At 44.3% G+C, this 21,371-nt stretch overlaps 1 protein-coding gene and 1 long non-coding RNA gene across 2 annotated transcripts; one reads left to right on the top strand and one right to left on the bottom strand.

Moving 5' to 3' along the window:
* The first annotated feature begins 1,822 nt into the window (after positions 1-1,822).
* Positions 1,823-5,422, top strand: HOXB2 (homeobox B2). Its single transcript, XM_083582243.1, has 2 exons — positions 1,823-2,452; positions 4,072-5,422. The coding sequence occupies exons 1-2, from the start codon at positions 2,059-2,061 to the stop codon at positions 4,749-4,751; spliced, it is 1,074 nt and encodes a 357-aa protein (XP_083438369.1). The 5' UTR covers positions 1,823-2,058; the 3' UTR covers positions 4,752-5,422.
* Positions 4,001-21,064, bottom strand: LOC310747634. Its single transcript, XR_014540967.1, has 2 exons — positions 20,944-21,064; positions 4,001-4,223 (listed from the first exon to the last, which is right to left on the bottom strand). It is a non-coding gene; the product is annotated as an uncharacterized lncRNA (long non-coding RNA).
* Positions 21,065-21,371: the final 307 nt, after the last annotated feature.

Genomic DNA, 21,371 nt, shown 5'->3' with positions numbered 1-21,371 from the left:
CATTAAAAAAGTTATAAAACTACTCTGAAAGGTTGTGCATGCTTCAGATAGGAACATACTATTTCACTAGCAGCAGAATCTGTGATAGGATGAACCTGACTGCACACATTTTACACAAAATCTTGCAAGGAATGGGCATGGGGAGAAAAGCAGAAACAAAAAAATGCACTTACAGAAAGGTAGCCGTGTTGGTCTGCCATAGTCAAAACAAAAAAAAAAAAAATGTATCTGACGAAGTGTGCATGCACACGAAAGCTCATACCAAGAACTAACTTAGTTGGTCTTTAAGGTGCTACTGGAAAGAAAAAAATGCACTTCATCCATATTCCCACTACTAGCAGCAAGACCACCAAATCACATCAAAACATCTTTTTTTAAAATAATATATTTTCCAGCACCTTCTCAATGTTCCTTTCTTGATTGCAGCAGATAATACAGTTCTCAAATGTTTGTAACAAAAACAGATAGAACTAGGACTCATAGTAGTACTACAGTAAATTTCAGAGCACTTCATGCATTGATTTTGGGGGTGTTCTCACATTTCCTAAACCTCAATTTCCTCCAGATTTAGGGTTTTTGTACAATGCCACCCACACAGATGTTTGAGCTGACAAAAGTTGCCAAGCTTTTATTCACTCCTCAGTGTAGTTTCCTAGCCTTACTTTCTAGAAAGTCTGTGGAAGGAGAGAAATGTAGCTTGAATAAACAACCTCAAAGAAGCATTCTAAGGTTTTCAGAATTCCCTTTTGATTCGTTTTTATCTCTTTCTCACTCTTTCAACTTTCCCCCCTCCAGACTCCAAACTTTCTGATTTTGTACCTTTACCAAGCAGGCCCAAATCTATGAATAAATCTTCACTTAGGAATTCTGATGAACGTCTAAATTCTTTAGGACGTTAGCGAAGCCCGGGCTGTCAGAAGTCTTTGGTGGAGAAAGATTGATCGTTTCTTTCTCTCCCCCTCACTCTCTGCTCTTTTACTCTCACAGTTTGCGTGGAACTTTTTTTTTTTTTTAAAGGACTGATGATATATTATACACTTTTTTAAAAAAATTAACTCCTTGAGTTTATGGTCTCTGGGTGCATATAACTGAGCCGGGGTGGGGAGATACATTAGGTTCCCCCCTACTTTTAAAGAAAACTTTGGACTAATAAACTCATTAACAACTGTTTCCACTATCGCCTATTCAATCCCAACTGCTCTCTTAGGTTTTAGAAGAGGACAGCTTCTAGAAATAACTCTTTCCAACATCCTTTCACTCTAACCTGATATTCTCCAGCAGTGTTTATAATGTGTTTTATATATATGCAAATCCAAACAGATTCGAGTTTGCTAATCCACTCGTTTTTCTTTCCTTGGGTTTCAGTGTTGGGCTGGTTGTAAATTATAAGTTTTCGGCTTCTACTTGGATGATTTTTACTTCATCCCTGGTGTCTGTCTCTTCTTTTCTAATTCCTCCCTCCTGGACTGAGCTAAAATCAACGATTCAATCAACCAGACAGAGACGAGGCAATAAGGCAAACTGTAACCACCACCACCACCAACCCCACAGTTGCCTCCTCAGCCCTTTCGCAATATCTTCCTTAACACTCACTTAGCATTTGTTAGCAAAAGGGGGGAAATCAGTGGCATTCTCCCAAGGATAGGTAAGCTGCCATTATTTTTATTCTCATTATTTTTATTTTTATTGTTGTTGTTGTTATTGTTGTTGTTATTATTATTATTATTAGCTATTAAATAAAAATACTTTCTGTTTTCAACCGGGCTGGCCCTGCTATTGGGCGAGCCAGGTCACATGACCAGGATTGGCTGCAATTTATCCCTGCTCGTCAGTTTAATAGAGCAAGGTCCCCATACGCCTGTATTATCAGCAATATAAGATTTTTTAAAATTAAAAAAACGGGGGAGGGAGGGGGAGGAGACTGCAAATAATACTAATACTAAAGCGATATAAAATATTGGAAGGGCCTTTAAGATCAACCGTTCCTTCCCCTCCCATCCACCCGCGCCCCCCCTCTTTCCCCCTCCCTTTTTTTGCACTGGGCCCCTGGAAAAAGCCATGAATTTTGAATTTGAGAGGGAGATAGGCTTCATAAACAGCCAGCCATCGCTAGCGGAGTGTCTGACGTCCCTTCCCGCTGTCCTGGAGACATTTCAAACTTCATCAATCAAGGAACCACCGACGTTAATTCCTCCTCCTTTAGAACAAGCCCTCCTCGGCTTGGATCCTTCATCCAGCAACCAGCCTACGCCAAGGAGCCAAAAGAGACCAAGACATGGACAGGCCCAGAGACCCGCGCTCCAGCCTCCTTCCCTGGCAGGAGAATTCCCCTGGATGAAGGAGAAGAAATCCTTCAAGAAAGCCAGCCAGGTCCCTGCTGCTGCTGCTGCTGCTGCTTCTCCTTCCTCCTCCTCCTCCTCTTTGCCCGGATCTGCCGCGGGTTCTCCTGCAGGTCTGTATACGACGAAGGGGGGAAATTGGGGTGTCGGGGGGGTAACTGACGGAGTTGACTGAACAGGACAAAAATCCTACTATCTAAAATGTGCTCGCTGCTGGGAAACAAAGGCAATGCTCTTCTCGCCTCCCTTAATCCTAAACCAACTCCAAGCAGAAGAAATGATTGAAATGGCAGGGAGAATCATTCTCTCTCTCTTTCTCTTTCTCTCTATTTCTTTCTTATCCTCTTCTAGCAAATCTCTAGAACAAGTTAAAATAAAAATCCACACAGCCTCTCCGAACTGGTATTCATTTCTGGCCCTCTGGGCGCCTTGTTTATGCTCTGGCTAGTTATTCTAGTGGGAAACCGTGGACAATACATACAGAATATATAACTCTGCAGATTCGCTTTTTGGAGGGGGTATATTTTATATAAGCTGTTTTTATGTCAAGATTAGAATAAATATGGTTGGAAAGAAGACATCAGAGGAAAGAAGAGGGGAATATAGTCCTTTTTAAACCACCCCTATTCCATAGATTGGTAATTTGCAGGGCACCCTGTCAATTTACCCTGCAGATGCGAGAGTCTTCCATTTCAACATTTCTGTCCCACCAACTCGGCTAAGTCCTGTAGGATCTCAAGAGGTGCAATTACGTAAATTGTAAATTCTGGACCACATGGTCTAATAGTTGGGGTGGATGGCACTCCTTCACTTCAAAATGTGATAAGCCTCCTTCTGCTGAGCGGGGGGCCTGGACCTCTGCTTCACAAGCCCTGCCCTGACAGCATCGCGGTGGGGTCAACCTAGCTAGCCACCAAGCTTAGGAGGAAAGGAGCTCATTCCTTTCCTTCAGGGTCCTCACCCTCCCACGCCCCACCTGCATACATCCTGGATTTGTGGTTGAGATGGGCATCCTTGGGACTCCATTGGGAGAGAAGCAACGAGGTTGTGGGGAGGGGGACACGGTATTAGCTCCTTGGGTCCTCTGTTTTCCGGGCTGTGTGGATAAAGAAAGATCCCATCGGTTCTTTCGCTCTCTCTCGTCCCCTTTTGTGTTCCCCTTTCCTATTTTCCCCGCTAAGAAGGCTTTGCCATCCCATTATGAAAGGTCCCCTTCCTAGGCAAGAAGGTAGATTGGGAAGGCGGAAGGCAGGAAACTGACGTCGTCTCTTGCAATCGATGGAGGAGAGGCTTGAAGATGTCTTAGGGAGACTTGGTCTTCCACAAGCGTGTCTTGAATACTTATTTCTCCATCCCAGAGTGAGCGTGCGGGGAATTCTTCCCATTGAGTCTCCCTCCAAAAATGCACCATCCCTTCCCCCCTCCCCCTGCCCTGCCCCCGCACTCTGTTATTTGCAGGACCTTAAGGAAGTTTCCCAGCGCTGGTTTCCACTGTTACTTATGTGTAAGGGGTGTGTAAGACTTTTGACTGAGATGCGCACAACTTTGTAAAATTTCCCTATAATTTCCAAGTGGTTCCCACGCACGCCCTTGTCTCAATAATAAAAAAAAAGCGCACGTGGGCAGACCCCACTTAAGAGGAACGTTTCTTCACCCAGCTGTTATTTTTAATGGCTTTATTTCGTCTCGTTTTCATTTTTAAAACTGTCTTCTTCTTCCTTCTGCGTCCAAGACGTCCAGGGTTTGTTAGACAACAGCGGCAGCGGCTCTCGACGGCTGAGGACGGCTTACACCAACACGCAGCTGCTGGAGCTGGAGAAGGAGTTCCATTTCAACAAGTACCTCTGCAGACCCCGCCGGGTGGAGATCGCGGCTTTGCTGGACCTGACGGAAAGACAAGTGAAGGTCTGGTTCCAAAACCGACGGATGAAGCATAAGCGACAAACGCAGCATAAGGAAATCCCCGAGGGGGACGCCAGCTTGGATCAAGGCAGCGAAGAGGTGGAGGAGGAGGAAGAGGAGGAGGGCAGCTCTCCATTTGGAGACGTCCTGGAGATCCCTTGTCCTTACCCTGCCCGCAGCAGCAGAGAGCCGCCGAGGCCCCCCGCTGGCTACCTGACACCCGCCGAGGAGAGCGCCCCCAACGCAGAGCCAAATGGGACAGCTGGCGCCCGCTCTTCCTCCTCTTCCTCTTCCTCCCTGGACAATGCCTTCCTGGAAAGCCAGAAGTCTCCTTTGTTGCCACCAGACCTGAATATTTTCTCTGTGGATTCCTGCCCACAGACCTCAGAAGGGCTTTCTCCCAGCTTCCAGGGGTTCTTAGACAGCCCTGTCAGCTTCTCCGTCGAAGATCTGGACTTTTTTACAAGCACACTTTGTACTCTCGATCTGCCACATTTGAATTTCCAGTAAACACCCTCCGACATTCCTTATCTGCCTTGGGTTATATGCCCCTATAACTATACACAGGCATGCACACACCAACAGCTCCCCATGCCATGGAAACCGAAAGTACGCTCCCCCACCCCATGCCTGATCACAGCCCCCCCCCCCCATTGAAAAAGCATTTATTTCGAAAGAGGTTTGTGAGTCTCTAGTGGACCCGAACCTCAGAAATATTTCTGCCACTTTCTTTTAAAGGAATCTATGTTCTGACTGAATTCAGGTATTTCTATCTCGTATATATATTTTTATTCGGACAAGAATAAAGGCGTGCCAGGCTTAAGGAGATATTTATCAAAGGAGAAAAATGAAGTCTGGCCTTTTAAATATCTTTAGAAGCTCCCTTCACCCTTTCCCAGAAAGCTTGCGTTAGAAATCCTCGACTCAAGAAGAAAATGTCTGTCCATTTTTCTTAAAAAAGTGAACTTCTCAGGAAACAAAGCAAGACGTTTAGATTTATTAATTTAAAGAACAAATAGGAAGAAGGAAAAAATTAAAAAAGAACAAGAGCGATGGAGGTTTTGTCCCTTCTTTTTATGTTTTAGAGGTAGATTATTTATTCAAATGCTTTAATAGTAAAATGCAAATTATTTATTGTACATTATTTTCATAGATTAAATAAATGGCTTTATAGTATTAAACGCTGCATTCCTGTTTTACATTCACCTTAAAAAAAAAAAAGCAGGAGACTGTATTTCGTTTTCCTACCTTTAAATTCTTTGGGGTTTTATTTCTATTAGCCTTCGTTTACATAACAAGAATTAGTGGCGATAACCGCTGAGGAGTATAAATATTTTCAAAGGCTTAAAAAGCTGTACTAAACTTTTAAAAAATTACTTTCTTTTCTCTTTTTATTAACATTTTAAAATATGTAGTATGCGCAGCAGAGATCCTTTAGAATATTTATAATGCTAAAAAACAACAACCAACAAAACACCTCACTTTGGAAATATTTCAGTTGATGCGTGTTAATATATGATTTGTTCTTGGGAGGCGCGGGGGTGGGGGAACCACCCTGAGCAGGACTATTTTTTATTTAAAAAGCATCTAGTTAACTGACCCAGCATAAACCAGAAAGGGAATGGAAAGTAAGGGGCACAATTTGCAAACAAAAAGATTATTATTGTTGTTGCAATTATTATTATTACAAAATATCAGTAATGCCCAAAGTTTCTAGGTTGCCCCCCTTTTTTTCTAAATTAGGTCACCCCTCCGTTGTAAGAAAAAAAAAAGAACAGAAAAAGCCCCTTATCCGCAATGTCTCGGAATAAGGGGAAGGAGAGAAAGAGAGAGAAGAAATAATTCAATAGGTGGGCGCAGAGATTTTAGAATCTCTTTGCCATGGTTTTTTACACGTCACCTCGAGAGGAGAATCAGGCGTCTGTTCTCCAGATTTTTAGCAATGTGGAAGAAAGGGATGTTCCAAATTTACGGACACGCAGAGAGGAACGAAGAAAAAAATTAAGACGTGAAAACAGGAAATTTCCCATGCAGAGAAGGCTATTCAATCGACTAATTCAAGCTCCCCACGTACATAAGACGAAATAAAAGACCCGAGAGCAAACAGAGGTTTTGAACGAGATTAAATCTCTTTCCTTCTGTCTGCTTTTTAGATTCGGAATTAACGACTGGTTGTGCCTATGGCTCCTAAGTACCTTTATTTCTTAGCCCTAATTTTATTTTATTTTTTTTAAACCAAACCCCATCTTAAAAGTGGGTGGCTTGGGGCGGGGTTGGCGGCGGAGGCGGCGAGCTTCGCTGGGTTGCGAATGGCAAGCGGTCAGAGAAGAGGGATCGCCGGCCGTGAGTCTGACATGCACAATGTTAACACACACATACACAAATAAATCATATTACGTCTCTGCTAAGTCACCGGTATTTCCCCTAACATGGCAGGGTTTTGGGAGGCATTCAAGTCGCATTTGTGGGCCAAAGTAACACACTGAGATCCGGGAGAGGAAGGGCGGGGGGGGGGGGGGAAGCGTTGTTGGACTCTAGGAGATCGGAGTGAGGGGGGAGGGGAGTAGGAGCTCAAAATGGCGCAGGAATCGAAGACTACACAAGTCGAGGCAGGGGGAGGGTGCGGTGAGGACGACCAGGCAGCCATTATAGATGGAAGAAACTGTTCTATTATTCCGGGGGTAGGTTGTGACGCGGGGGAGGGGGGGTTGGAAGGGTGGGCGGATGGAATGTTGGTTGTGATTCTGAACAAGACAGGGAGCTTTTGAGATTCCGAATCCTCCATTCGTAAGATTTCATTCAGCAAGATTAGACAATTATCATGATGGGCTTCTGCATCCAAGGACTATTTTTTTATTAACGACGTTCTAAGATGGTCTGATACACGTTTTCCCCTTCGCTGCAGATAAACCCTGTTTCATTTCTCCCCACCCCAATTCCATCCCCATAAAATGTATAGCGAAGGATAGGATAAGAAGAAGAAGAAGAAGAAGAAGAAGAAGAAGAAGAAGAAGAAGAAGAAGAAGAAGAAGAAGAAGACCCACGTTTGTGGAAGGAGAAACTGCTGCAAGGAAGGCGTCTTCTTGCACGTCGGTGAGAAAATAAATAAAACGTAGGCAGTGTTGTTGTTTTTTATTTCAAGCGCGCTCCCACTCCTCCCCCCACCCGCAGACACATATGATCAAGGAATTTTACTTTGGAAACCACACTACGGAATCAAAACCACATAAACAAACACACATTCCTGCTCATTCGCCCCCCTCCCCAAACCAGTTGAAATCTATTCTGTAAGTATCTAGGTAATCAAGCAGGCATCTGCTTTACAATTTGCGCTGCATTTCTATGTACACATCTACACGAGAGTAAATCCCACTGAAGTGGGACTTTCTTTTGAGGCAAAATTCCACTCTATGCAGTGTAACAGCATGTTATTCAAGAGAAATTTCTTGGCAAAGCAGGGCAAAAAGCCTCGCACAAATATTCAAATATTCTCATAAATGAGAATGCATTTATTTGTTTTAAGGTTTCTCCCGCTGTGGTTAAGAAACTGCCTCAATAAACCCTCTCGCTTAACAGTTGAGGTTGCAGCAGGGCTGGCCCTGCCATTAGGCAGAGTAAAGCAGTCGCCTCTGGCGGCAGAAGAAGCCTAACCTACTGCAGAGGGTTGGTGTGAGGACAAAACGGTGTTGTGCAAACTATGCTCTTCTGAGGTCTGCTGGAGGGAAAGTTGGAGGTTAATGTAAGAAAACAAACCAATAAAATAATAGGCTGAGAGTGACTACAGGAGTTAACAGTGCCTGAGTATCTATCTCATGATAAAATGTCAATTTCAGTTACCTTCAGTTGTTACTCAGTCAGTAGCACACATGCAGAATTTTCGCTCTGCTTTTGCTTATGCCTAATGACAACAAATGGCCCTTTAAGACACCTCTGAAGTTTTTACCATAAAGCAGCAGCTTCATGAAAGTCCTAGAGTGGCCAGTCCCTCAGCGCTGTACTGCTGCATCACCAAGATTTTCTCCATAAGGTTTCACAATGCTTGCATCCTCACTTTTCTCCTAGACTTAAGGATGGGTAGACTTCGGGCCTGTCAGATCTACTTTACTTATTTATTTACTAGAACTTCAAGATCTCTCAACCAGAGCCAGATGCAACAGACATATGGTTGGAAGGAAAAATAGGGTGTCAGCACATTCGGAGCCTAGGAATTTAGATAAACATAGGAAGCAGCTCAGACCATTGGTCCATCTAGTTTGATATTGTCTGTTCTGATTGGAAGCTGATCTCCAAGGCAGGGGCAAAACTAGGCTTTATTTCACCCTGGTCAAAAAACCCAGTTTGGCATCCCTCCACATGCATTTGTGTATACACACACATTGGCTGGGAGCCTCAGTGACACCCCTCTGGAGGCTTCATGTGGGGGGACCCAGCTATTTCCCGCCCCACCTCCACAGCTATGGCTCTGTCCAAGGTTTCAAACAAGAGTCTCCCTAACTCCTATCTGGAGATAACAGGGATTGAACCTGGAATCTTCTGCATGCAACACATTAGCTATGGCCCCTTGTATGCACACGTATCTATCTAATGCATTTTAACACCACCCTTCAATAAAATGTCCAGGGTGATTTATTTTGGAAGAAAATAATTGGGGGGAAGCCCCATGTAACTTAGGTTACACCAACCATACATTAAAAGCACATGGCTTCCCTCAAATAATCATGTGCTTTAAACATACTTTAAATCTATGGTGTAGATGTGACTCCACTGGGACTTCTGAGTAAGTAGGAATAGAATTTTGCTCTGAGTCTGCATCCACCTTACATTTAAGGCACATTTAAAGAACATTCCTTCAAAGAATCATGGGAACCATAGTTTTACCCCCTAAAGGGCTACAATTCCCAGCACCTCTAACCACTTATGGTTTCAATAATTCTTTGTGGGAGAGATATGCTTCAAAAGTGCTGATGCAGGCCTCAGCTCTGGCATCGCAAACAGTTCCCAGTGGTACATTCTGATCACTTTGGCTCAACCTGATCCCTGGCAATCTTTAAGGACTCTTATCTGTCTATACCAATCTGTAGTGGTTAGGAAGGCAACTATATCAAGGGCTTCATGTGAGATTTACTTCCAGTGCAAGAGAGTTTAGCCTCAGAACTGTTAAAGCAATAAAGAAACCTATGCCTCTGAGCATGTGCAGAACACATTTAAGTTTCCAACTCAAACACATATAATAATGTGCATGAATAACATAATGGAGATTTATAGCATTTTGTAAGGAAAGCAACAACAGCTGACTGCTCCCAGGGTGGTACTTACCATTTAAACAGGAAGTGGGGGGGGGGGAGAGAGAGAAAACAGTAGCAATGGATGAGATGAATATGAACAGATGCTTTTTAAATTCTGTGTTCTTAAATATGGATGGTTACGTCTGTGGATGCAGATTAAGGGATTAAGCCAAACCCTCATGAAAAATGTGTGTGTTGAAGAGAAATCTGGAGGGTGGAACCATGTACATTAGGCATGGGGAACCTGTAGCCTTCCAAATGTTGCGGGGCTACAACTCCCATTGACCACAGACAGCATGACCAATGATCAAGGATTATGGGAGTTGTAGTACGAAAACAGATGTGGGGGGAGCACCACATTGTCTACCCTCACTTTAGATGATAATGTGTATCTCCTTATTTCAAAATGTGGTATATGGTAAGCCGCCCCTGCCACATCTGGGGGTTTTCTTACTCATTCTCCCAAGTGGAGTTGTGGACCTCTGCCTCAACGTGCTTCCCTCAGTGCACCACTGAGAATGGACACCACGGGTAATTGTAATGCTCACATTGGTGTTTAAAGCCTTAAATGACTTAAGCCCCAAATACAGTATCTAGAAGACCACCCACTTTCCTACAGACCCTCTTGGGTCTTAAGATTAGGTGGAGCACACAGTGGAGATCACCATTCCCCCCACCCCACCCCAGCAGAATCATCTCATCAACTAATTTGATTGGGAAGGGAGGCAGATTAGGCCTCAAACATAAAGCAAAATTCATCCATCCACTGGAAATTTGATTGAGATACAAGGCCACTGTCTAACTACAAATTGCCTCTCCCCAACGGCTCAGCAAAGGCAACCAAAAGAAGTAAATCTGAATGCAAGGGGGGACATGGTTCAGCAAGTCAAAACCTTGGAGGCTCTTTTCATTGAGTAGGTTGAGTCCTTTGAACACATGGGACATGTCTCTGAATATATGAAGAGTGTATTTGCCAGCTTGTATTTACAAGAATCCAGAGGCATCCTTAAGAGTCAGAATCACTATTTTTCAATACTAAGCAGTCTAGAACCTTGAACCCATGGTCAAATTGGCTTAAGTTCTAGCCAGCGGTAAAGTTAGAATATTTGTCACTGTGGCAGGCTTGGGTGAATTTCCCACAGTATATCTGGGGCTAAGGATAGGTGGGCTACAAATTCCAGAGTCCTGCAAAACTGTAAATGGAGGCTAAGGGGCTAAAAAAAAGGTATACAGCCTTCTCTTTCCATTTGCAAGGCCACAGACACACAGGAATAAATGACTCATTTATGGACAGTGTCTGGCATTTCTCATGCCATACTTGAGCATATTCCAGAAGCCAGTAATATTAAATAAAATCGTGGATAATGAATAGCTTTCCTTGGTGCTTTGGACGTGCCCAACCCCAGGAGGGAATTTCCTGGGGAAGAGATGAGTGGTACTCAAAAGAGAAACACATTTATTGCAGTGCAAGAAATGCAAAAAAATTAAAAAAGTAGGCAGGATGCCAAGGAAGATCATTTCTATTAAGTCCATGCCAGATTCATTGTTAAGCTAAATAACATGGTTAAGATGCAAGGGTAAACACCCATCTGTTGGCAGCTGCAGGGGGGTGGTTTTGAATGGGAAAATGGCCAGCAGGGAAAGAAATAAGCACTCCCTTTCCAAAACACTTCTCTGATCAAAACCACAGCATCCAAATGGTGCTTTTCTTTAAAAGAGCAGGACTTTTTACACCATTTGTGTGCAGTTTGCCTAAATCAAGCTTTGCCAACTTGGTGTTCTCCAGCTGTTTTGAAGAACAGGTCCCGCTGGCTCCAGCCAACATGGCCAATGGTCAGGGATGCTGGGAGCTGGCATCCATGCAACTATATATGGAGGATCCCATGTTGGGGGAGGCTGGCCTACATTCTAGAGCAGTCAGTGGTGATTTCTTGTGAGGCAGGGCTCAAGTTCTCCTGGTTGACATGACCTGGAACGTCTTCCTTCAGTCTCAGGTGTCCCAGTGTGGTGTAGTGGTTAAGAGCGGTAGATTTGTAATCTGGTGAACCGGGTTCGCTTCCCCACTCCTCCACATGCAGCTGCTGGGTGACCTTGGGCTAGTCACACTTCTCTGAAGTCTCTCAGCCCCACTCACCTCACAGACTGTTTGTTGTGGAGGAGAAAGGGAAAGGAGAATGTTAGCCGCTTTGAGACTCCTTCGGGTAGTGATAAAAAAGGTACCCCTGCCCATACGGGCCAGTCTTGACAGACTCTAGGGTTGCGCGCTCATCTCACTCTAGAGGCCGGGAGCCAGCGCTGTCCGCAGACACTTCCGGGTCACGTGGCCAGCGTGACGAAGCTGCTCCGGTGAACCGGCACCAGAACAGCACACGGAAATGCCGTTTACCTTCCCGCTATAAAGCGGTACCTATTTATCTACTTGCACTTAAGGGTGCTTTTGAACTGCTAGGTGGGCAGGAGCTGGGACCGAATGACGGGAGCTCACCCCGCCGCGGGGATTCGAACCGCTGACCATGCAATCAGCAAGTCCTAGGCGCTGAGGTTTTACCCACAGCGCCACCCGCTTGAAAGGAGAATGTTAGCCCCTTTGAGACTCCTTCGGGTAGTGATAAAGCAGGATATCAAATCCAAACTCTTCGGGTAGTGATAAAGCAGGATATCAAATCCAAACTCTTCCTCTTCTGCAAGGAAATTTTCTTCTGCAAGGGAATTTATTGTATTTGAATCAACAACAAAGATTTTGGGGCCGCTCAGCCCTGGCAAAATAGAGTTGAATGAATAAAGACCTGAGGCATATGGTTCCTCAGGATGGTCTGAAGTCTCAAGAGGTCGTGATCTTGCTGAAGCTAAGGATAACTGAACATGGTCAGCGCCTGGATGGGTGATTGCCTGGGAACCCCCTTGGGTTCCATGGTGGAAGAAAGGTGAGATACGCATGTAAGAAAATAATAAATACATTAAAATAAATATGTAAAGGCACCTAGCAATCATAGTGTTCTGAGTAACCCAAATGCCCACTGCTGCTTCTCCATTCTCGATACCTGGATTCTCATTCATACCACCTCCCTTCCTATTCATAACATTGAGGGACTGTGATGTTTATTTCATTGGACTGAGTATATATACATAAAAGTAGAGAGATTTTTAAAGCACCAAATAGCAATTTGGACAAGTTTGCTCTAGATCCTGGAAGGATGCTGTTAATAATGAAAACCATGTATTTGTTACAGTGACTAACAAGACAGAGTCTTAAAGGTACACACACACACACACACTCTCCTAGATATATACAGTAGCTTCTAGATCTATAAAGTTTCTAGCCTTCATGGAATCAGCGATACATTGCATTTTAACTGTTAGAATGTGTTCTTGCCATTGGAAGAAGACATTATAGTTCTGATGTGTAGCATTCCCAACCTCTCTCCCCAGGTTAACTGAAACTCTTATTTCTCATTTTCATCTGATCCTAGGGAGGCAGTTAAAGGGCTAAGCTGCTGTTTGGTAGCTATGAAGGACTGTGTGGTGAACAAACTGAAACTTAATGCAGACAAAACAGAGGTAGTATTGTACTGCTGGTAGACATATTGGGTGACACAGGTTTGGAGTTTACAACCTGTTCTGAATGGAGTTGCACACCCCCTGAAATACTAAGTTTTGTAGCTTTGGTTCTCACTGACTCACTAATCTTCTTAGATGTGGAATTGGTGGCAAGAGGTGCCAAGAGGTGTCTTTCCCTAGTTTTCTGCACTTAACTGAAAACCATCATTGGCATAGCAAGGCCATAAAACTGATGGCTGCAGATAGAGGACTTGTTCTACCAACATAATGAAAGCCTTTTCTGCCTGGCATTGGTTGCCACTCAAAATGACCAGGTTCGCTTTGATTCTGAGAGTGCCATTCAGACTGCACTAAGACTGCAATCCCTTCTTTGGGAGTTCCTGGATCTCCTGGTGTTGGTTCATACTATGTGTGAACTCAGAGCATATTGAGGAGGTGATAATTCAGCACTGGGTGGAGAGAGAAAGTGAGAGGGGTTAATTCTCTAGGAGGACCAATGCAAAACAACTGACACCTTATCAATACAAATCTCTAGCTAGGGCCCTTCTGCGGATCATAATGACTCCTCCAAGTCGCTGCAGGTCTAGGCAGCATGCCACTCACAGCCACCAATCAATTCTCCACCCACAGAAAGTGACTTAATAAATGGGGGGCCTCGCCGGTTATTATCCTTGCTCACAGCAAACCCTTCTTATTTGTCCTAATTAGCAAGACCAAAGTGTCAGAGGAGAGAAGGGAACACATTCAATAAAATCTAAATTATTGAATGACTGAAAGATTTCACCATTTGTTTAGCCCATTTTTTACTTCCTTCAAAATGTCAAATGCCAGAGGAAACACGTTTCGAAAGCCCTGGCCTGATGCTCTCAGCAACTGCAGAGCATAAATTAAGCATCTGATGGCTGCCCTCTCCATGAGATGAGAGCTTATTAACTGCAAATATACAAACAAGGCAAGTTAATGTAGTATAAAGACACCAAAGCAATATTTACCTTCTCCTGATCTAGACTATGGATGTGCTAACCATGGTGACACACACACACACACACACACACACACACACACACCAGAATGGGAAACCTGTTCAACCCTGAGGGAGGCATTCCCACCCGGGCAATCTTCTGAGGTTCAAATAGTGCTGCTGGGTGGGGCCAGAGGCAAAAGTGGGTGGACCATTGAGTGTAAATTTCTACACACCCACAACCCTTTGAATCCTCCATCCAGGGAAGCAATAGGCACTATACAGTGGTACCTCAGGTTACATATGCTTCAGGTTGCATACGCTTCAGGTTACAGACTCCACTAACCCAGAAATATTACCTCGGGTTAAGAACTTTGCTTCAGGATGAGAACAGAAATCGTGCTCTGGCAGCGTGGCAGCAGCAGGAGGACCAATTAGCTAAAGTGGTGCTTCAGGTTAAGAACAGTTTCAGGTTAAGAACAGACCTCCAGAACGAATTGAGTACTTAACCTGAGGTACCGCTGTACAACAAACTCCAGCCAGGGAAGAAACCACTCAAGGAAAGTGCAAAGCAAGGTCAACAAGATAAAGCAAGGTCAACAAGATGTGTTTCTAGTGAGGGTGTGTAGTCTGTAAGGAGTCCTGGGGGCCAGGTAGAGAGGCTTGGAGGGCCACATTAAGCTCCAAGGTGAGGTCTGAGGTTCTCCACCCTGAAGCATACGACACAGCCACATAGGCAAAACAAACCTGGGGTGGGGGGGGAAGCAGTTACACACACAACAGGAAAGTCAGTGAATAGATGACATGTACATTTGTGGTACAGGAAGAGACTCCTAGAACATATGAATTGATGAAGCCAGGCATGAGTAGACTCAAAGAATGTAAGAACATAAGACGAGCCTGCTGGAAGAGGCCCATCTAGCCCAAAACCCTGTTCTCATAGTGGCAGATACCTTTGGGAAACCCTCAGGCAGAAACGAAGCACAAGAGCACTCTCCCCTCCCGTGGTTTCCAGAAACTGGTATTCAGAAGTACCACTGCCTCTGATCATGGAGGCAGAGCATAGCCATGTGGATAGCAACCATAGACAGGCATATCCTCTGTGAATTTGTCCATCCTTTTTTAAAAGCTATCCAATTTGGTGGCCACCTCTGCCTCTGGTGAGAGTAAGTTCCACAGTTTAACTATGAGCCGTGTGAAGAAGTACTTGCTTCTTATCTGTCTTGAATCTTTCAGCATTCAGATTCATTGAATGTCCATTAAATTCTAGTGCTAGGAGAGTGTGAGAAAAAAACCTCTATTCTATCCACTTTCTCCATGCCATGCATAATTTTACGAACTTCCACCACGTCTCCTCTAAGTTGTCTTTCCTCTAAACGAAAAAGTTTCAAATGCTGCAACCTTTCCTCATAAGAGCAGATGCATGAGGTGTAACCCCCTGCAATATTGCTTTCCAAAATTCCCATTGGTTAGTCACACCAGGGATGTCTGGATTCTTGTTAAGTCATATGCTTTAATAACTGTTCAGAGGCCAGTTCATTCATGCATGCCACAAAGCAGGAATGTTTCAATGGACCAACTATATATTTAAGGACCTATGGCATGGATAGTGTTGTTGCAGCAAGAGGAGGGCATGGCTTTCCCAGATGGGTAGCTATATTAGTCTGTTAGGGCAAAATCAACCAAGAGTCTTATTGCAAGGTGCTAGTGTGTGTGGGGGGGGTGTGGATCAGGGGAGGGGGTAGCACTGCAGCCTAAGGGCCATATATAACTCAGAGTACACCTATTGGAATCAATTGACATGACTGACTTCATTGATTTTGATGGATTTATTTGTGGTATGGCTTAGCTGGCGACAGCCCTAACACATTCATCTGGGAGGAAGAGCAGGATATAAGTTTTATAATAAACAAATTTATTAAGACAGAACCCTCCGTGGACCACAGACAGCTTCATCAGATGTCCGGTAAAGGATGTCCTGTTGCAAGGGTCAACCAGCGAACACAGTAGAGTGCCAAACCACAAGTAGGTTCTGGAAAGGGTAGGGGGCACTGCCCCAAAGTCATCAGTATGCCATCCTTGAAATACTGTGTCAATGAAGACTACCCATGAATTGAGGTTTGCCAAGGGAATTCTTCATGGGGTGCAAATTCATGCCATGCACCACCCCGTCTTTAGTGATAGCAATCTTTGATGCTCAGAGGGGTGGGAGGAGGGGGAGGAGGAGAAGGAGGAGCTGCTTCTCAAGATTATATGTGGGAAAATTCCTCCCAGCTCCCAGGGCCCCACTACTGAAGCTCTACTTGAGGTATTACAAGATAATCTTCCTAAATGTATTGAACCCAGTGAGATTCTTTGCTCCCCTAACTTTTCTAGGGAGACTGTTCCAGAGTTCTACACCACTAATATATATTTTAAAATCCCCTCTGATTGCTTTTCTTTGCAATAAAATTGGGGAGGGAGGAAAGGAGCCTCATCAAGTCAAAGTGAGTATTAAGAGGGAGGCTTTTATCGGTTGTGCTTTAGGGGATAAGAATAATTAGTGACACTATCGCCTCTCTAAATACACAAGTGAAAATGAAGCAGTAAATATAATTAAAGGCTAATGTCTAATTAAATATTTTTAGGAAGCAAGAAAAAAAAGAACAACACCCTGATACTTGATGGAATACACCATCTCTTTTAATTGCAGTACCCTGATGGGATCCCATTATTATTTTGTTGTTTGGAACCTTCAAGATTTTCTCGCGTACACTAGCCAAAAAGAAAATTGCTAATTTGGAAGACTGAAGGAAATATAAAACAAGGGAGACACCAACTGTGTCGCAGCTACCCTGTGTCTTTTTGCTAAAGAGCTGTACTGAAATGCGCAGTGGTGCTCTGGGGTGGCAAAGCAGACACCAAAAGGGACATGAGAATTATATGTCTAAATAAATATCAAACCTAGTTTCTGAACCCATTTCCTTGGCTTCAAAGCCCTTTCTGAGCACTGAGCAAGCTTTGGAAGGGCAAGGCATGACCAAGAGGCAGTGGGGGGTTATGCGCCTCCACATGCTCCACAGGGATGCATTTCCTTTGCCTTGCTTCAGGCTTTGATGCTTGTAGAGAGTGAGCAAGGGGACAGAAACACCCTGCTCTGTCCATGTTAGCCCTGTGGCAATGGAGACTGTATCACTGCATGAACTGGGAGACACCGAGCCAGTCACTGCCTCTCAGCTCAACCTACCTCACAGGGTTGTTGTGGGGATTAAATGAAGAACCACATATGCCACCTTGAGCTCCTTGGAGGAAAATGGTAGAACAGAAGTGCAACAAACAAACAAAATCCAATACCGCACCTTCCATGATGCAGACCGTCAAACAGATGGGCACTTTGCTTAATAACAGCATTCCAAACAATAGTGATAACAAATACTATTATTGATCATTCTGTACTGTAATAATAACGAACATAAAGCAACTAAAACATGCTAAGCACTCTACATATATTAAAATTCTTCTTTGGCGACCACTCGTAGCCGAGTAACACTGTCTTCCATAAACACGGTTTTAACAATGACTGTGGGGGCCAATTCTGGATCCACACGTCGTTCCACAGTGGGGGCATTGGTTTCTGGGTGGGAGTTGATCACATTGTGGGTTTGCCAAGCATGTATTCCTCTTAGCACGTTTCTCCCTTGCATCCTGAGTTTGAGTTTCTTCAAAGCCCATGACACCTGTGGTAAAGACTGTTCTACAGGCTTGCAGTTTAATAGGCATGATACAAAAGGGAAAAGGAATGAGCAGGAAAGAAGGAAGGAAGCATTGAAATTGCTTCTCCTTCCTTGACAGATGGATGAGGCTGCAGACCTGGGAAGCTAGCAGTAGCAGCAGAGTGTTATTTCAGGCAAATTCCCTGCAACTGCTATTTCTCTGATTGATGGATGGGACCAGGCTCATCTTCCCTTTTGCCATGATGATCTTTCTGGCAGGCAGGGGGTGCAGCCTCCCAGTAGTGGCCCTTGGTGTCCTGGGTGGTAGCAGAGGCCAAAGCATGGTTCCCATTGATTCTGAAGTCCTAGACCAACACCCATACCACATTGTCTTTAAGTAAGTGCTAAGTGTGCTGAATTAAGAAATATCAACAACCTCAGATATGCAGATGACACAACCTTGATGGCAGAAAGTGAGGAGGAATTAAAGAACCTTTTAATGAGGGTGAAAGAGGAGAGCGCAAAATATGGTCTTAAGCTCAACATCAAAAAAACTAAGATGATGGCTACTGGTCCCATCACCTCCTGGCAAATAGAAGGGGAAGAAATGGAGGCAGTGATAGATTTTACCTTCTTGGGCTCCATGATTACTGCAGATGGTGACAGCAGTCACAAAATTAAAAGATGCCTGCTTCTTGGAAGAAAAGCAATGACAAACCTAGACAGCATCTTAAAATGCAGAGACATCACCTTGCCAACAAAGGTCCGTATAGTTAAAGCTATGGTTTTCCCAGTAGTGATGTATGGAAGTGAGAGCTGGACCATAAAGAAGGTTGATCACCGAAGAATTGATGCTTTTGAATTATGGTGCTGGAGGAGACTCTTGAGAGTCCCATGGACTGCAAGAAGATCAAACCTATCCATTCTTAAGGAAATCAGCCCTGAGTGCTCACTGGAAGGACAGATCCTGACGCTGAGGCTCCAGTACTTTGGCCACCTCATGAGAAGAGAAGACTCCCTGGAAAAGAACCTGATATTGGGAAAGATGGAGGGCACAAGGAGAAGGGGACAACAGAGGATGAGATGGTTGGACAGTGTTCTTGAAGCTACAAACATGAGTTTGACCAAGCTGTGGGAGGCAGTGGAAGACAGGAGTGCCTGGCGTGCTCTGGTCCATGGGGTCACGAAGAGTCGGACACGACTAAACAACTAAACAACAACAAGGGTGCTGAGGAAGGCAAATGCAACCTGAAATCCAGGACATATCAAGGGACTAAAAAATTGCCACAAATGAACAGCAAGGATACTTAGAGGAGAGCAGTGGTGAATAAAATTTCCCACTCCTTCTTAAATGGAAAGGCCATGCTGAATAGTGTCTTTCTTATCCTTTATTACAGTTACAAAACATAACCAGGAGTCTTTAAACATGTGCCTTTGACTCTCAGCCTAACCAAATACAATTTACTCTCCCTGACTGAAATATGGTAATGACCTCAAGTTGATTAACTACTGACTAAACTGCAGCCCTACGGACTATCCAGCATGTTGGAGAAAGAACTTGATAGCTTGGTTGCCCACAGGCACACAGAGGTTTTGAAAACTAGGGGCAACATTAATTGAGTCAGAAAATGACCACTAGCCCTATGAGGAAGTATAGACCTAATCGTGAGCATTTCATACTGTCTGGACTGGGCTATGTCAGTTACCATTTTATCTGGCACAAAAAAAATACCCTGTATCTGTGCTGGTCCATAAGGGGAAGGAAACCCTCAACGCCCAAAGTTCTGTGATACCTTTTGGGGGGACCATCAAAAAAGTCACAGAAATCTGGCAAGCTTTCAGGTTCTCCATAACTCTTCAGACAATATTTTATCTCCTCTTTGCCTGCCCAGGGACCTGTGCATTTCATTTAAGACATGGGACAGATCCAGCCTATAAGCCAGGCTTTATTCTCACCAGCCACAGGGAAAGTAGCTATTGCTTCTTTATCCCAGAATCCTAGGTGAGTAACCTGGTATTAGTAGCACCTGGAGTAGGGGTGGGATTTTTACACAGTTTACAATCTCCGTCCTAGAACTGAGTCTACACACTCACCCAATTTCTCATTCTTTCTTTTTGTTTTCCCCATACCACCACTTGATATTTTGTTTAACATATTGCCTGATGAAGAGTTCTGGAGAACTCAAAAGCTTGCCACATTTTTTTGTGACTATTTGGTTGTCCCTAATAAAGGCTTTAGTGAATGGTTAATTTTGTGTGGCTCTTCCACGTGCTTTTCTCTGCAGTGAGTTCAGTGGAGAAAGCAACTCGGAAAACACTGCTTCCATCTTGAGGAGGCAAGTAGCACCATGGCCCCAAGCAGCCAAAAGTTAACAGTCGTAGACAAGTGCAAAGGGAAATGCCAGAGCCAGCCTCTCCCTCAGTGGAATGCCAGGATTCACACCAGGAAGCACTTAGGCACACCAAAAGCTGCCTTAGACCAGTGGTCAGCAAACTTTTTCAGCAGGGGGCCGGTCCACTGTCCCTCAGACCTTGTGGGGGGCCGGACTATATTTTTTTGGGGGGGAATGAATGAATTCCTATGCCCCACAAATAACTCAGAGATGCATTTTAAATAAAAACACACATTCCACTCATGTAAAAACATGCTGAATCCCGGACAGTCCGCGGGCTGGATTTAGAAAGTGATTGAGCTGGATCCGGCCCCCAGGCCTTAGTTTGCCTACCCATGTCTTAGACCAAAACAGATAATTAAGCATTGTCTACAGTTTCTGCAGGGACTGGCAGCAGCTCTCTATCATTTCTCAGACTGGAGGACAAGACTGCCAATGACTACTAGCTATGATGGCTGTGTTTTACTTCTACTGTCGGAGGCAATAGGCCTCTGAATGCCAGTTGCTGGAAATGCAATTAGACAGTGTGTTCTTGAGCTCATGTCCTGCTTGCAGGCTTCCCATAGGCTTTGTGGGAATGTTCAGGGATGCAGAAGAGGATATACTGTTTGATTATAGCCTTTCCAACTTGTGTAAACAAGTTCACAATTTAGCAGAGTAACATCCCCCTTTTTAAACTCACATCAGATGCATATGCCCAGGCTCACTAAAGCCTCTATAATAACTGTTCTGGTATTTTCCCCATATTCCTTCATAAAAGATAAGACACGACACAGTTTTCTATAAAAGTATAAAAAGAGTTTACTCACTCACATTCTGTTCACAATCAGATCCCAGAAGGCAGACTTAGCTTAGAAAATAACATAAACCTGGAAACTATCTCATAAGAAGAGCATCTTTGGCTAAGCAGATGTTGCTTCTTCGACGAAAGTAGTCACAGAGAGAAAGATGGCGGCCAGTCCTATGCTTTTGTTACCTGCACAGGTGAGGCCACGCCCACCTCTAGTCACAGGCAGAGAAAGTCTGTCCCAGCCCAGAAGGAAACCGGAAGTTTACCTGCTGGCTGGACAAACATTCCTCTCCATGTGTAAACATGTTCACTCTAGGAATGTTGTGCTTGACTGCTCTTGTGTTCCACATCCCACAGGCTCGTTAGCCATTGTGAGAACAGGATGTTGGACTAGCACTAGATGGATCTTTGGCAGGGGATTCCCCCCCCCCAGCCAGAACTCACTGGAACT

The sequence above is a fragment of the Podarcis filfolensis genome (genome assembly GCF_964270895.1).
Source record: "Podarcis filfolensis genome assembly, chromosome: 13".
In the NCBI taxonomy this organism is placed as follows: Eukaryota; Metazoa; Chordata; class Lepidosauria; order Squamata; family Lacertidae; genus Podarcis; species Podarcis filfolensis.
This window is presented reverse-complemented; position numbering and strand designations above follow the sequence as displayed.

Excerpts from the sequence above, each read along its gene's own strand:
- HOXB2 (XM_083582243.1), top strand. The coding sequence starts at position 2,059 with ATGAATTTTGAATTTGAGAGGGAGATAGGCTTCATAAACAGCCAGCCA. Across the intron at positions 2,453-4,071 it reads TGCCGCGGGTTCTCCTGCAG|ACGTCCAGGGTTTGTTAGAC; the intron begins GTCTGTATACGA and ends TCTGCGTCCAAG.